This window comes from Fundulus heteroclitus, chromosome 20, assembly GCF_011125445.2.
Source record: "Fundulus heteroclitus isolate FHET01 chromosome 20, MU-UCD_Fhet_4.1, whole genome shotgun sequence".
NCBI lineage: Eukaryota > Metazoa > Chordata > Actinopteri > Cyprinodontiformes > Fundulidae > Fundulus > Fundulus heteroclitus.
The window spans coordinates 11,929,045-11,946,882 of record NC_046380.1 but is presented as its reverse complement, the minus strand read 5'-3'; the positions used below and the strand labels follow the sequence as shown (position 1 = coordinate 11,946,882).

The 17,838-nt window shown below is 41.3% G+C and overlaps 1 protein-coding gene across 1 annotated transcript; it reads right to left on the bottom strand.

The window, feature by feature from the left end:
• Positions 1 to 15,606: 15,606 nt before the first annotated feature.
• Positions 15,607 to 17,454, bottom strand: LOC118567254. The gene is made up of 2 exons (XM_036151937.1): positions 17,154 to 17,454; positions 15,607 to 16,610 (listed from the first exon to the last, which is right to left on the bottom strand). The coding sequence occupies exon 2, from the start codon at positions 16,354 to 16,356 to the stop codon at positions 15,607 to 15,609; it is 750 nt and encodes a 249-aa protein (XP_036007830.1). The 5' UTR covers positions 16,357 to 16,610; positions 17,154 to 17,454.
• Positions 17,455 to 17,838: the final 384 nt, after the last annotated feature.

Sequence of the window (17,838 nt, the reverse complement as noted above, 5' to 3'; positions counted from 1 at the left end):
TTTCTGCATGGAGTTTGCATGTTCTCCTTGTGCATGTGTGGTTCTCACCGGGTACTGCGGCTTCCTTCCACAGTCTAAAAACATGAGTGTTAATTGGTCACACTCCGTGGGGCTAGAGCATTCCAGTCATGTTTGGAGGCCTCAGTCCTCTGCGTGACAGGACCTGTCTTCCTGCTCTCTCTTAACCACATTTCTTTCTTCAGTCTTCGGTCAATTAAAGAGGACTAGTGCCACAAAAAAAGCAAAAAAAACTTTGCATCCCAGAATAGCTTTCCCTTCGTGTATATCACATTTGAACCTTGTAGCAGTTTCTACATATGCATATTTGAGTGTTTTCTGTCCATTATGTCAGCTACTATAATCTTTAGAGAATGTATCTGAAGTTTAAGTTTTTGATACTTAAGGTGCAGTTTCATTATTTTTAAATATGCCTGAGGGAATGATTTTCACAATTAAAGCAAACTCGTTATGCTCAACTGGTAAGCACTTGGTTTTCAGGAAGTTGCCATAGTTTAAAAGATTGCCTTTTTCACCAAGGATTCGGGAAACGTCTGTGAGGTGGTTGACATGGATGGATCATCGAGAAAAACTGTACAGAATATTCTGAAGTTTTAAAATTTTTGTCGATGACATTAATGAGAATATTCACATGAACACTACTCTTCTCAGTCCACCAGAAGCCGGGCTGAGGAGAGGTACGTCTGAGATGTTGTCCGCACTCACATTATGCAACAAAAACATATAGTCAGTTATAGGTAGTTTATGTTGTGCTGTAAATGTCAACATTGTACATGGATTTGATTTTTTTTGCTAAGTACAGCATTTCGTATGTGTGCGCTATCTAGTAAGTCATAGAGCTCTTTAGCTAACGTAAGCGTCAGGGTTACCATTCACATGTGCCTGTTTTAATTTTTTAATCAAAATTAACTCCACCAATCAAAGGTGTTCGGTTCATAATTTCATCAGGAATGAGACACAATGCAGAGAACTCTCATATCAGCCCAGATGCAGGACCAGAGTAGCTACATAACGCTCCGACATTATCTTAAAGTTCATGAAGCATTCCTTTGTTTTTTTTTCTTGTTATTGTGGATATTAATATCTAATTTACATTACTAGCTGATACAAATTATATAATTATATACTTGTAAGTTTGGTCATTTTATAGCACAAGAATAAAGACATATAGTTTACCGTAAGCGTCTGCGTAAGGTAACCTTGATGTGTTACCACTCTGCTTTATGTTGTATATGAATAAGATTAAGAAAAGTGGAGGAACCTCAGACTTCTTTTTAAGAGGAAAATACAAAGTGAAGATGAGAATCCAATTCCACTTTTAGAAGTGCCAAGTATTTAAGTGTTACTGGTTCAAAAAAATTTCAAATGATTACAATTCCCATTTTGCACATTATTGTTGTCTAAAGGGTTCTTTTATCCTTGAACGTTTCTTGTGTAAATGATATACTTGCGTTTCATGAAACACACCTAATCTGCATCATGACAAATAACATTTTAAAGTTTAAAAGTATAAAGATAGGAAAATGAAAACACTGTATATGACAAAGCATATGGTATCCGAATAAAAACTGAAATTGGCACATTAAACCTGAGATAAAATAAAGCAAGCACCCATCGGGTCTGCTTCCTTTAACTCATCTCAGTTGATCCTTTTATGAATTATTTTGGCTTGATTAGCATTAATAGTTGTTCATTATACGACTGAATTATGTTTCTTTTTGACGCCCATACTCGTCTTAACTTCAGTCACTACATTGGCAAATTAGTGATCTATTTGTGATCAGAAACAAGTATGGGAAAGAAGTTTGTAAGAGAACTTTCAGATAAACATTTTTATTTATTTTTATGTAGTTATTTTTTTTTTGGGGGGGGGGGGTAAGTAAAGGAAAGGGATGAATATTACTTAGCTGGCTAATCACAAAGCAAGCAGTTTTCTGCTTGTTTTTTTTCAGTTTCAGCTTCTTTTATAGATTTTTCTGCTTATTTTTTCAGCCTCTGAGAAAGAGCACTTTTAGTTTAAAGGTGAAGCAGATAATAGAGGGCTTAGTGCAGCAGATGTCTCACAGGAAGATATTGAAACAGGTGAGTATTACAATACTTACATGCAAGTCATTGCTGAATGGAGAAAGCCACCTGAGTGTTGCCTGGTAACATGTACTATACAGTGTGCAAGAAATGCATGGACTCCTCCTTCGCTAGATTATGGTGTTTATCTTACAATCTTCTGTCTCTGCTGTGTAGGTACATCTTCGTGTCCGTTGTTAAGCAGGAGCAAGTGACTGATGAGTATTTTTTTCCCATTTTCGTTGAGATTAATTTCATTTTATTCTTGTAATATAAACCAATTGAAAATACATCATATAAAAACATCTCAAATTGAGTGACTCAAAGCGGTTTGATTCCGCTAGCAAAATAATACAAATATGAAAAATAACGACCCTGCAGACTGTGGCAAAAGTGGCGATGAACCTTTCCCTTTTAACAGAAAAGTAGCTTCAGCAGAACCAAGAGCAGCACGAACAGCCATCTGCTGTGGCTGGAGGTGCTTGAGAGCGCAAGAAGTAGACTCTCAAAAACACAGAAGAACTGGTCCAAGAGTACTTTTTTATGAGTTTGGGCAAAAAGTACACAAACTTAATGTCTGGAATAAACACACTTGCCTGAAATAATTTCTATTAGAATTAAAAATAAAAGTAAACAAACAGCAGGGCAGAGAGTGGAGGGTGAAAAGTAAATGATGTGCCTTGAAAAACTGCTTATACACCTTAAACTGTTTCACATTGAACCACACTATTTCCAGGAACTTTAATGCATTTGTTTTGCACTGAACGTGATAGACAAACACATATAACAGAGAGATTTGAAGAAAGTTTTTGTTTTTCTTTTACACAAAAAGTGCTGTTTCCCTACTCTCATAATACTAAATACAGTTCAGTACGACCGATTGCCTTCAGGAATTACTACATCAGTCAACAGATTTCTAATTATTAAATATAAATTCAGAAATCCAGGCATCCTGTGAAGAACTCAGAGGTTTGTTGGAGAATTAGTGAGCAATGAAACAGTATCCCAATGACCATAAAAAACACCATACGGGTCATGCTGTGGAAAGTTTAAAACAGGGTTAGGTTATAGGGAAAGAAATTCAAGCTTTGAACATTTCATAGAGCACTCTTCAGTCCATCATCTAAAAATGGAGAGAGTATAGCTTTACAAACGTACCAATACGTGGCTGTTGTCTCTAAACTGACAGGCTGGGAAAGGAGTTTTAAAACAAGAGCAGTTAGAAAGCCCATTATAACTCTGGATGAGTTTTAGTCATCCACAGCTCTGGTGGGAGAATCTGTCAACAGGGTAACTCTTAGTTGCGCACTCCACAACTCAGGGCTTTTAGGGTAGAGTAGCAGGATGAAAGCCATTTCAAGAACGTCATAAAACTGCTGTTTGTTGTCTAACACACGCTGATTATAGAGACTCCAATGTAGGAGACACAGCCAACATGTTGAAGAAGAGGAACCAGAGGTGTGACCAAGTCACTGTGTTGCAAGTCTCAAGTAAGTCTCAAGTCTCTGTCCTCAAGTCCGAGTCAAGTCTCAAGTAAAGACAGGTAAAGTCGAGTCAAGTCTCAAGTAAAGACAGGTAAAGTCGAGTCAAGTCTCAAGTCAGGAACCTTTAATTTCAAGTCATTTCGAGTCGTTCTTATTTTATTTTTTTATATATAATTCGCAATTATACATAAAATTCAAATAATAGACCATTTGTTCTTTTTAAAATATGTATTTATCTCAGATGATAGAACATGTGTAGCTGAACACAAAGTATAAAAAACATTTTTAAATTGGACCACTTTACTGCGCAGTTCTGTTAAACTTGATATTCAATAAAAAAAAAGACAAAAATGCTGACATTTCCACAGCACAATACAAAGAACCATAACAGCAGTTTTTTCCTCTTTTCTCTGACCTGGTCACTGAGTGAACATGTATTTTTATGTGTCCATGTTTTGAGTGACATAAGAAACAAAACAAATATATCAACTGAACAATTAACAAATCTGCAATTGAGGATACTGTATTTCAGTTAACTATTCTGCATTGCATTTGCAAAAGACCAAACTGGCCAAAAGTCTGTCTGTCATTTGTGCACGATGAGGACGTAAAATGATGCCACCATAGCTGAAGACGCGCTCCACTGGAGCACTGCAAGCAGGCACTGACAAAACTCTGGTGGCCACATTAAACAGTGAAGGAAGAGTGTGCATGTTCATTGCCCAGAACAAGAGGGCGTTCTGTCCATCAGCAATATGGAGGTAATGACTTAGCTGTAGTGCTGGACTTGTCTGGACATCCTTCTTCTGCCTCTTACAATAAGCAGCAAACAGTCCTCCATCTTCACAGTCCTTTTGATCTTTATCACCAGGAGTCACGTGTTGCTCCAACTTTGCAGGATCTGCAGCATTTTCCAGGATCAGATCTGAGAAAACATCCAAGTAACAGCGGCAAAAGAGTCTGTATTAGAATTTTAGACAATAAATAAATAATACAGAAAAAGAACACCAAATACAATCTTTACCTTTAACTTTTTGTGTCACTTCTGTCTTCATGTCCTGACTGCCCAACACATGGTGTTCCACCCACAACAGAGAAAACGCTGGATCCAAAGCAGCTGCTTTGAGGTACACTGGATCTGAAAAGGGTGCAGTGATCCCTTCTTCTGCTCTCGCCATTTGCACACTGATAAAAATTCCAAGAAATCTTTTGTTCAAAGATGCCTGGAGACTGCTGACCAGACCATTCAGGAAACGGACTTGCGGCTTCAGTTTCTCAAGGTGGTGATTGAGGGACAGCACGGATGGAACAACAGCACTGATCGTGACTATTTTCTCACCTTGTGTCAAATCAGTTGCTTCTTCAAACGGTTTCAAGATGTCCACAATCTCCTTCAACAAGTTCCACTCTCGTATTGTGAATAACAACTTCTTGTGCCCGGCCTTTTCAAGAATAGCACAGAGTTTTAGATGTTCACATTGAAGAACCGCCTTCACTTGTCTCACTGTTGAATTCCATCTTGTGATTACAGAAGCAGGGATGCCTTTCCGTTCACCAAATTCAGCTTCAAACACATCTTTCAATGTTGTGCTTGTGTGCAGTAGTGAGCTGAGCTTAGATAGCTTTGAAAGGGCAGGAGATGCCACTTTGGTCTCTGTCAGGCCATCTCTCACCACCAGCTGAAGTGTGTGAGCAAAACATTGCAGGCGATGTTTCTTTCCCAAAGAAGCACCGACTGTTTCCTGATCTTCCAAGGGTAAGTCATGCCAGAGCTCTGGGTCGTCAAGATGATGATTATCATCAGGTTCCTCACCTTGGTCAGTGGGAAAGCATACAGTGAATGCTTTTCGCATATTGGCAGCATTGTCACTTATAATGTAATCTAGCTTATCTTTGATGTTGTATTCATCGCATACAGCTTCAAACTTTTCACAGATTCTTTCACCTGTGTGCGAGCCTTTGAAGCGCTCAAAGGCCAACAGTTTTGATTTTACCTCGAGCCTCTCAATTCCTTTTTGTATCCAGTGCACAGTGATGCCAAGGAAACCCCTCATCTTTCGGTCTGACCAAATGTCCACTGTCACTGAAACATGATCAGTCTGGCTCAGCTGGGTTTTTAACATCAAATGTTTCTCAGCAGCAAGATCTTCTATTTTTGATGTCATTGTTCTGCGACATATTGGGCTGTATTTGCTGTCGACTACTGTCAGAAAGTGTCGAAAACTCTTGTTTTCCACAATAGACAGGGGCAGATTACAACCAATAATTAAGTCACGTAGTAAGGCATTTGTAATGGCTTTCTGCTGTGGATGATTCATACTGTACTGCCCAGCACGAGTGTCCAGAAATTGTGATATGGAAGGCTGTTGAGGTTCATTTGTGATCCTCTTATTCATCTGGTATTCTTCAAATCTGTCAGAAGTAAACAGATGTCAGAAAATAAATTACAGCCATTCATGAATTACATTTGACTTCAGTTTACTCCTTCTTTTCATAAATAAACATCAACACTACAACATAGTTTTAAAAAAATGAAATAAGTATAAATGAAGTTATCACAAGTAAACTCAGGAAGGTCTGGTGCATTTATTTTTCTGCTTTTATTTCTACGTATGTTAGTTTCAGTCCTCCGTAAATATGGGACAGATATTCTAAACACAAAATTTATTTGGGACAATTTGGTCTTTTTTTTCCCCCAGCAAAGCTACACCACTTGGAAATGGGTCTGTACGACATGTGACAGTCACGCCGGTCAGTGCATTAAGTCAAAAACAGTTGACTTAATGCACTGACTGCAGTAAACAATATATTGTCAATATAATTTCCCAACGTAGATGTCTTCAAATACACTAACCATCCTTAGATGATACTAGACCCGGCTCATCATCATGATGGGACAGAGCGCAGCAGTCTCTAAACTCCCTCTTTGCAGAGAGCTCGAGTTGTAGATGGTCCGTTTTGTTGTCCAGTGAGCGGACGTTGGAGAGCAAGATGGATGGAAGCGGCGATCTAAATGGGTTAGCCTTTAGCTTAGCTGCTAGCCCTCCACGGTAGCCGCGCTTCCTTGGCCGGCTCAGCCGCTTCCTCTTCACTCTACTCCGGCGCGAGTTGCCGGAAGTGGCCGCGGCCTCCTCGGCCTCTGGGTCTTGAGAGCGGAGCGCTCCAAAGCAGCGTAAACAGTCGAGCGTAGAAGTGGTTACAAGTCCAAAAAACACTGCATGACCGTAATTCCAGCAGGCGTTGGCGGTCATGCACTATACGACTCGGTAGATGAGTGGTTTCCAGCGAGTTTGCCGGCATTTTTTGTGAAAAAGTCCGCGAGTTGGTACAGAGCTGTACGCAGCCGCAGCCTCTCGGTGGCGCAGCCGGCTTTCTGTTCCGGAGCCCCGCTCACTATCCACCGGCTTACTGAGCTAATACGGTGCACATTATTTGTGGAGGCATTTGAAGGACCGGATTTAGGGTAAATCATCACCAATTTAACCGGGAGTACACATGCTAACATGAAGTTAGCTAAAGTCAACTATCTTACAGCAAAAGAAAAGTGCCACCTACCGCTCTTTGTGAAGCTTCAAATGCCGGACAAAGTTGGACGTCGTGGCATCTCCATCCGATATTCTTTTCTTGCATGTTTTACAAGTTGCAGTTCGTTTTTTATTTGAAAGTTCATAACCTACGTAGCCAAAAGAAATTACTCGCGGAAGCATATTCGAGCGGTTATTTCGTTCCCTGAGCTCTGTAGCTTCGCCGCGTTTTTTTAAATGTCCAAATCCTGTTAATTTGATTGGTTGTGCTGCCGCTACGTACACATACATAAGGAGAGAGGAAAAACATAGTGACGGTCTGTGCATATTGATACGGAATGAGTGAAAGTAATTAATGACGCCACTTTATAAATAATGTGTTTTAAATTTTAAGACTTTGAGTAAAAAATATCAAGTCTTTTCAAGTAAACAGCTTCAAGTCGAGTCAAGTCTGAAGTCAATGGCATGAAAGTCCAAGTCAAGTCCGAGTCTTTGAGCATTTTTTCAAGTCAAGTCTCAAGTCGTGATTTTAACGACTCGAGTCTGACTCGAGTCTAAGTCATGTGACTCGAGTCCCCACCTCTGAGAGGAACTCTATGACGTACATGTAAAATGTTATGTCAAAAAACTAACGCTGCACACCAAAATGAAAAGGAAATCCTGATTGTCCCTCCCACTTCACACTTACCCACTATTTTGGGTTGATCTATCACATAAAATCCCACAGTGAAGTTTTTTTTTTGTTTGGACAAAATGTGGAAAGATTTCAAGGTGTATGAATACTTTTTAAAAGGCAATTTATTAAACAAGGGAAGTCCCTTAATAGCAGGCAGGGTGTCTCCCTCACAGACATTAATTAAATGCTGGAGACAAAACTTAAATGAAATTCATGTTTGCCATAGTGGCTGAAAAGTATGGTCTTAAACCCAAAAGTGTTTCAAATCAGACTTTGTAGAATAGGAAATCTTTGATCTGCTTGATCTCAGCAGGATATTTTCTTTTAGAAAGCTTCACTCGTATTGTTTTGCTTTGGTCAACGTACCTATTCCTCTTCTCAGTCTGCTTGAAATCCTTTATATCTCAAAGGCTTACATATCAATTAAACAACTATCTGCCTATTAGAAAAACGGCAAACAGACAGTTGCAGTAAACCCACAAAAAATGAATTAACTTGTAAGTTCTTTCCTGCAGAGCTGTCTTTGGTAACATAAGAACCAGCAAGCATGTACACCGAAAAAGCCCACTGAGTTCCTAAGGGAAATAATCACAAGTTTAAACATATTTAATAATATTAGAAACCCTTTTTATGCACGGCTGACTAAATTTCATTGTACAAGTAGAGATTATGCGATATTGTCCATTACCTTTGTTATACTTTAGAAACATACACTGGGCTGATGTACTGCGATGACATGAATGCATTAAGGAACTATCCAAGCATTAAAGGGTTGGAATGAGTTCATTACTTTGGCCTCCTATTAGGCTGCTATGCTGTGGGCATTAGCTGCAAGGGAACATAAATAAGCTGTAAGCTGTAGTTAGATTCAGGTAATGAGCCAAAATAGCAGCTTATGAAAATAACAAAAAATTAGCGGATTAGATGTCACCGTTTTGCTCTCTTTGTTAATTGGCATTGACATTATATTTTCTGAGTGGCAGTGAACACACTGATGTAGATCAAATTATTTCACAGCAATGACATATTTGCAATGTCCACCTGAATGACATTTTCCTTCAAAGGGGATATATTAGGATTTCATTTCTATAAATGTGTCCATGTTCCGGCTTCCGAAGGGAAAGTCAAGTAAAAAAAATTGAAGCGAAAGAGACACAACACTGTCACTGTCATGTGGCTGCCATGCTTTGTCTCGGTTTTAAAAAATCTCTTTCAATAGGCAGTTTTAATTTGCAGAAAAATGTCAAGTTGAAAAGTTCATCCACTGAAGAAAAAAAAAAAAAGAAAAGAATAAAATCTGTATTCGGCATTATGGTAGTGTGGAAGTTAACACTTGCACATCGGAGCAGGAAACTCACATTTCTGTTCTCCAAATACTTTTAGCTTTCTTTCACACACTCACACATGTCTGGGTTAGATGGTGTTTCTAGGTTGACAGCGGGAACTAGTGTATAAATGTATGATTTTGTGTCTATGTACTGGCCTTGTGGTAAAATGGAATTAATAGTCTCTTTCACTTTGTGTTTTTAATTAAGACAAAATGTTTCTTTCAGAGTTGAAATACATAGAACAAAGCATGTTTATTAAAACCACTTAAAAGCCCTATACCAATAAGCTTGCCTGCAAGCTGAAGTCTTGTGGTATTTGCATGTTCAGAAATACACACGGATCCATCTTGTCCCACTTCCATCTTAGTTGATAGGGCCAAACCAAAAACTGTGTGGGCCAATCATGTTGCAATATTATAGTTTAAAGCGGGACATAGAGCTTTTACGAAAGAGCTGCGGAGCCCACAGCCGAACCAAAATAACAGCGCAGGAGGACGCACATGTAGCTGCTGCTATCACGTCTGTTGTGTCAGAATCCATGATTTCTTCTTTGAAAGAATACCAGCAAGAAGTGCCTTGACCAGAGTAACTTGTTGTGGTTTCTCATGGTGCCTGCTGCTTACAACATAGTCATTTGATACCATGATTGGCTGAATCCAACCTTTGGTAGGTGGGCACTAGGTGTCGCTTCGCCCAATCAGCTCATAAAGCTCGGCTGAATATCCCTCCTTTCCCCGAACGGATTCGATTGGAGCAGTCCCAGATTGATAATGTGCAGAATGGAGAATGCTACTATATTGTAGTAACTATATGTTACTATACCAAACAAAAAAAATATATATATATATAAAATAATGTAACTTGAAGACTCAGAAGTATGATCTGCCATCTCCTTAATTTTTTCAGACTTGGCTTGGATGAAAAATTAAACAAGCAACAAAAACCAATGGCACTGTTCCCTTGTGCTGCAACTGTTTATCTTCTTCTGCGATTGCTAATCAATTTTACAGCTTCAGGGTGTATCTATCGAGTCACAATACAATTCAGCACAATAAATACTCATACAAGCAGTTTAATTTCATTCCCACACACATAAACTACTCTCTACGTATGCAGATTCAGTATGTCGAGGCACCAATATAAAACGCACATGAGTGCATGCTCCTTCTAGCTGCGTGCGTGGTTTGTTTTCCATGCGCTCGTAGCCTCTCTCTCTCTACTTGTGTGTGAACCTGTTTCTGCTCGCTTGTGTGAACCTTTGTCAGTTTGAGGGTAGTACCAACTGGACAGAATTAACTGCCCTGTGATTGGCTACTTCTCAGGAAATCTCGCTCTTGAAACTGCACTTTCTTGATATACTGTATATGCCTGATGGACTTCAAGTGCCAATTGGACCGCCATCTTGGAAAGGTCACCCACTGGCAGGTGCAATGTAGTATCAGCATGTTTAATAAATCATAACTCTGATTACTAAACTGATTTCCAAGCTTCTTTCACTGCAACTTTTCTACATACAGCTATCATAGCTGCATGTATAAAGCCATGTGATTCAGAGTAATTATATATTCTTAGTAAAGTTACAGTAGCATAAGTGTTTTGCAAAACCCTCAGCCACTCTATATTGGTTATATATATCTGTATAGATTAGATACAGCTACATAGACAGTTTATAAATGGGCAATAATGTAAGCCTAGTCATAAAGGAAAAAAAAAAATATAAGATATAATAGAAACAGGATAGGAAGAGATAAGAGGATAATAAGAGATAAGAAGAGAGATGAATATAGATAAGAGATAAGAGAGAGAGAAGGAGAGAGATGAGAAGAGAGAAGATAAGAGAGAGAAGAGAGAGAGAGAGAGAGAGAGAGAGAGAGAGAGAGAGAGAGAGAACAGAGAGAGAGAGAGAGAGAGAGATAGAGAGAGAGAGAAGAGAGAGAGAGAGAGAGAGAGAGAGAGAGAGAGAGATCTCTCTCTCCTCTCTCTCTCTCTCTCTCTCTGAGAGAGAGAGAGAGAGAGAGAGAGAGAGAGAGAGATCTCTCTCTCTCCTTAGAGAGAGAGAGATCTTCTCTCTCTCTCTCTATCTCTATATATATATATAGATATCTATATGATATATATATCTATATATATATATATATATATATATATAAAATATATATATATAAAATATATATATATAAAATATATATATATATATATATATATATATATATATATATATATATAGATGTTATATATCTTTGAGAGCAGGTCTGGCACCCACAAAGTTTTTCCCAGGGTCTGACCACAGCTTCTTTGGATGTCCCCTTAGTGCTGTGAATCTTTTGTAGGCCAGTAGGAAACCTTCAGAAGACTGGTCACTTACAACATCTGAGTGCAGAGCTCTGGATGCCATACAGCAGAAGACTAACCCCCATACCTTGAGCCTTGATTTCTTTTTCACTTCATAAGGTCCGAATAGATCCAATGTTGTGAATTCAAATGGCCTGGCTGGTGTTATCCGTTCGGATGGGAGGTCACTCATGATTTGTTGGCACTTTCTAGCTCTGGCCTTTCTGCATGTCACACAGCTGTCCACAATCTTCTGAGCCAGCTTGTTTGGCTCTGGAATTTAGCTTCTCTGCTGATAGCACCTCCCACTTTGGTTTACTTGTGGATTGGGTTTTGCCCAGCAATTTTTTCCACTTCATTGCAGCTCTCCACACCCAGGCAATAACTCTGGTCATCTTGGTCAAGCTGCTGAACCTTCTGACATTGATCAGTTCTTTTACTGCAGAACCAGCTGGTGGTCTTCGGAGTTGAGTCCTGGGCCCCGTCCCATCTGCAGTGCTTTGCTGAGCATCAGTCTCTCTCTTGCTTGCGACTGTCTCTGGGCCGCTTGTACCACTAGATGGCACATCGTGTGTGGCTTTTTTGAGCTGTGCTCTGGTCAGTGCTCCTGAAAAGGACTTCCTTTGAAGCTTGTTTATCCCTTCTCTGGCGTGGGCTGCAACATCTTTGGCAGACTTTTTTGGCCACTCTTCCACCGGTAGTTTCAGGAAGTCTGGTCCATTCTGCCATACAGAACCCTCTTTAAGATCTTCTGGGGCTGCACCTCTTGTTATGATGTCTGCCACATTGAGGTCTCCCTGGATCCACCACCACTCATCTGGGGATGTGGTCTTCTGGATTTCTCCGACTCTATTCGCAAAGAATGTCTGATATCCATAGCTGTCTCTTTGGATTGCTCCCAACACAGTTCGACTGTCCAGCAGGTGGAGCCATTTTTCAATCTCCATTCGAGAGTGCTTCTCAATGTACCTTCTTAGGCGGACAGCATAAACAGCACCACAGATTTCAGTTTTGACTGGTTCCCCCTTCTGGTCGAGTGGTGTAAGCTTTGCTTTCGACTCGACGAGTCTGACTTCGATGCCTTCTGTAGTCTCCCACCTGAAATACACCACGGCTCCATAGCTCTGGTCACTTCCATCAGAGAATGTTATCCCCCATGGTCTTTTGGTCCAGTTGCATGGTGTGAGGCTTCTGTGGAAGGTTATTTGGCTGAGGCGGATGTATTCTTCAAAAAGCTGGATTGCTTCTTCCCTCAATTTTTCTGACAGTGGCTTGTCCCAGGTGTCTCGGGCTGTGTTGGTTCCGGCCTCCTGGAAGGCTCTCCTGACTAGGATGGCACCCTTCTGTTTCACAGGAGTGACAAGACCTATTGGGTCATAAAGGCTAGCCACTTGGCTCAACAGCTGTCTCCTAGTCAGAGGCTTGGGAGTTTTTCCTCTCACCTCTCCCTCAAGGAGATTTTGACCTACTCTCATTTTCTTTCTCCTCTTCGAGAAGTTGACTGAGGTCATTGGGTACAGTTTGTCACTTTCAACCAGATAGCCGACTCCCAAGGCTTTGTCATCATCTTCTCTTCTTTGATTTGGAAGAATAAGGACTTTATTTGCTGGTGTCTCTGGTGCGAGCTTGTCCCTCCCACTTTGGCCTGACCGGACCCAAGGCTTTAGGAAGAATCCGCCTGCTTTCAGGATTTTTTCAACTCCTGTGATGTTTTTGTCCAGCTGTTCCAGGTCATTTTGGGAGGTAAGTATATCATCAACATAGGAGTCTTCCTCCAGGATCCTGCGCTCCTCCTCCAGGTGAGTGAACATGGGTAGCTTTGCAGTCTCTCTCATGGCGAGCTGTGCAATGCATCCTGCTGGCCGGTCACCGATGTTGACTCTTGTTATGGCATACTCCTCAAGTTCTCCATCTTCTGTGTCCCTCCAGAGAAATCTGTGTAGGTGTACTTCCAGGTCTTCCAACCACACCGAATTGTACATCTTCTTGATGTCTCCGAGTGCGGCATGCACCCCTTCTCTGAATCTGAGTAGCACTGCCCTGATCGGGTTGAGCACGTCGGGTCCCTTCAGCAGAAGATCATTCATGCTTGTGCCCTTGAATTTCTGGCTGCTATTCCACACCAGGCGTACAGGTGTTGTAGTGGAATGTGGATTTGGCGCTATCAAGTGGCTGACATACCATACTGGTCCTGTCCAGTTGGTCACTGTGTCTTTGGTGAGCTTCTTTGCTGCTCCTCTCTCCACCATTTCATGGATTTGAGCTGCATACGCCACTTTCCACTCTGGTTCTCTTTTGAGCTGCTTCTCTGTTCTCAGGAAAGTAGCTTCCACTCCACTTCGGTTGTTTGGCAGAGAAGTTGGATCTTCGATCCATGGATACTTTGTATCCCAGTGGGATTCACTGCTGTGATCGTCCGTGTTGATGAAGGTGAGGCCTCTTCTGATGATCTCCAGTTCCCTCTCCTCACTCAGCGTCATTTCTTTTCCTCCTGGCTGGCAGTTTCCACATCTGCACCCTCCACACTTTGGTTCACAAGCTGCTCCAATACTGTCCCATTTCCACCAGTTGAGGAATTCTTTGTTGGCTACAGTGCTTTTGGTTTCAGCTGAGATCCCATCCGTGTCAAGGAGTTCTTGGTACCTCACAGCTGTCGCCCTCATGGATCTTGCAAAATGGGTTTTTGAGGTGTGTGCTGCCAGACCTACTTTTTCGAAGAGGTCCGGGTGCGTTCCACCGACCGTCTTCCCCAGTGGGCCGTCCCAGAGAATGAGGTCACCGACCACCTTCATCCTTTGCGGTACAAGTCGTCCCTCGCGATGGCTGATGAGGAGTTCGATTTGTTCTGGCCTATGCAGATCATCCAAGTTGGTGTTTGGAAAGAACTTCTTCAGCTGTTCAGGAGTGACTGGGTTTTGTACTTTAGCGATGTCTTCCAAGCCATAGCAGAGGAGTTCATGGGCACGTTCCGTTCCTTTGGGGGTCTTAACTCTCACTCTGAGATGGTATCGCCTTGTTTTGACTTTTAGGGCCATTCCTCCAACCCCGTGGACAACAAGTGTGATCTTTTCGCTCCTCAGATCTAGTCTCCTGGCTGCACGGTGGGTAATGTAATTCGTGTCGGAGGCTAAGTCGATTAGAGTTCCGATCCTTTGACCTGCATTGGTCGTGACTTCAAGGAGCATGAGGATCACAGGGAGCTCTGCAACTGCACTTACTTTCATGCCTGCAGGCTTGTCGGTGCAGAGAGATCTTGCAGACACATTTGTAAAGGCCCTTTTAAACTTTTCTGCCATTTCAGGGGACAGTTCTGACACGAATTGCTGTTGCTCTTCTGTCAGTTTATGCCTCTTCATGGTTGCCCTTGTCTCCGTTTCCTCTTTTTTAGGGTCTGCTTTCTGACACAGGAAGAAGTGGTGGCCTCTCCTACAGCCCAGCTTTTTACACAGGTAAGTGTCTTTGCAGGTACTGTCTTCGTCATGACACTCCAAACACTTTGTGCAGGCTCCCAGCCTCTCTACAGCACTCAATTTGTCTTTCACCTTCAGCTCCTTGAATTTCTTGCAGAAGAAGAGCTTTTCTGCATGGCGCTCGTCACCACAGACAACACATCCCTCTTTACTCGTGGCCTTGGTAGAAGCATACTTCTTGGAGTCCGCTGGCCTCTTGCCCGGCTTCTCACACACTCCAAGTTGCTCAAGTCTCTCCAAGACCTCTTCTTGAGTTTTCAGGTAGGCAAGGAGCTTGTCAAAGTGGTTGTCTGGTGTGACTGCATTTTCTGGATTTACCATGTAGACTAGCCAATCCCTCTTCATCGTGTCTGGCAGTTTGCCCTCGATCGACCTGACTATAAGAGGGTTTTTGATGGCTCCGGTGTTTCCGAGCTCTGTAAGGTCGCTCAAGGCCTTCTCGACAGACTGGATGAGCTCGATCATCCTCCTGGGCTGGTGGAATTTTAGAGGTGGGATCTTCTCCAGGTCCTCGATGATCTCCAGGGCGATGGTAGTTTTATTCCCAAACCTGTTTCCCAGGACCTTGAACATCTCCTCGGCAGACTTGTAGGTGGAGAGCCGGAGGTCTTTGCGGATTCTATCATCCATGCTGTCCAGGAGTTGCATCTTTTTTGCCTCTGCCGAGCCGGTTGGCTCGCCTTGCTGCTGCAGATTTTCCCAGTCTTTTTTCTATTGGTAGAATTCCCTTCTTGATCCATGGAATCTGGGCAGGCTGGTGGGCTTTATTTTGAGGATAGTCTGCTGGGCTGGCTGAGGTGCTGACTTGGCTTGAGAAGAATCCCGCCTCTCCTCTTCTGCAGTTCTCTGCACGATTAGGAATTCAGCCTTTTTTGCCACAAGATTGTTCTTCAGCTTCCTTAAGCCTTTTAACCTGCCATCCAATTCAGTCTTCTCCTCATTGGGAATCCATCCCTCCCATTCCTTGAGTGCAGCCACTGCCTCTGCGACAAGTTGCTTTCCGGTTTCCACCTTGTGCTCATATGCATCTTTGTTGATGAGGGACACAGGGATGCCACGAGCCTGTTCGCATGCTGACTCTGCCTCCTCAATGGCAAAGGTCAGCTCCCCCTCGGCGTACCTTGACCAGAGACTGGACTGTACACTTGTTCTGACTTCTTCCAGTCGGTTCCTGCAGTCTTCTGTGGTCTTTGAAAGGTCGCTCTCTTCGTTTGGTTGCAGCTTCACCTCTTTCTCCCCTTCGTCAACCTCTGCTAGTAGACCGAGCTCGTACTGGTCGTTGGCACTGTTGACTTCCCTGGAGAGTGTGCAGAGTTTCCTATACTCCGTTTGAAGTTCTGACTTCATCAGGTCTCCAGTCACTCTTAACAGGTAGTTTGCTTGTTTCGTGAAGGCCGCTTTTGCTGAAGTCCTCTCTGTCTTCAGCTGTTTGATGGTTTTTCCTGTGGCTTCTTCCGCCATTCTTGCAGTGTTTCCTCGCGTAGACAAGGTTGACTGAAGGCCGTTTATCCTTAGTCACTGTTGCCACGCTGGTTTTCAACTGTCAAGTTTTGTTGTGATTTTGATTTTTTTCCCTCAGTAATGCTCCACTTGAAAGAGCCCAGTCAGCAAGGAACAACTCAGAACAAGGATTTCCCCTTTTTTATGTTTATTATTGAAATTTGTTTTCTTGATTTGATTGGTGAAGGGGTCATACAGTCATTCAGGTTGAAAACCTTGAACACAAGAGTACAGGAGATATTGCGTTATTTCAAGTTTAAACAAACACAAATCATTAAAATGTAAAAAGGTTAGTTAATTACAATTAACTGAGTGCAACCAAACTAGCAATGCCTTAGCATCAAATCAGCATAAGTGCCAACATACTTTAAGTTTTAGCATTAATCTCACATAAATATATCTTGTTTAACATTTAACTTAAGAAGTAACTAAGATATGCAAATAGTGGAGTGTCAAACAAAAGCACAAGTCCAATAAAGCCATCAGGTTTACTGATCCAAACAATTGGACTGGTTTGAGTCACTAACTTAAACAATAAGCTGCATTGTCAAGCTTAACATAAACTTCAGACTTCAAACTAGGCAGACTAAGCGACAATGATTAACTGAAAGCCACTAACATTAGAATAAACTAAGTCAGATGCCAACTGAGACAAACATTTTACATGTGCACATGTGGAGCACATAGTTAAGCACAAGTTTATCCTTTTCACCTTCCACAACAACAGGTGAATAATTCAAGAAAGTCAAATCTCTTACCAGTTGCGTTTGACGGTGAACTGAGGGATTTTAGTTTTCTTGGTTTGCTTGTTTCTTTAAGCTTTTGCTCTCAACAAACTTTCCTCCTTTGTCCTCCACAGCATGTATTGAACTGATGTTCAAGATGGCCGTTTAACAGGAAGTTCCTCCTCTTGACAGGAAGTCAGTTGGGGTGCTTTTCTGGTTATGTTGCAAAAAATGCAAATGATTGATTGCCCCCTGCAGGTCCACCTGAAAATTTGTTTTGTTTTTGGAAGTGAATGAAGAAAGTTTTTTGGTGTTTCCGTCGTGCTTTCTGTCAGTTGGCGTGACAATAATTTAATAGTAAATTCAATAAAATATATGACTAGGCTATACATTTATATGCACATTTATAAACTGTCTATGTAGATGTATCTAATCTATACAGATATATATATATATATATATATATATATATATATATATATATATATATATATATATATATATATATATATATATATATAGATATGTGTGTGTGTGAGTGTGTGTGTGTGTGTTTTATAAAATACTTATCATACTTTACATCAGAATATTATATTACTGTTAAACCCCCTAAGGATATTTAAATACTCTTAAACACAGACGATTGCTGCAGATATACGATTTGTAGCATAAAAAACCCATAAAAATCAGTTTACTACTCAGCGAGTTATGATTGATT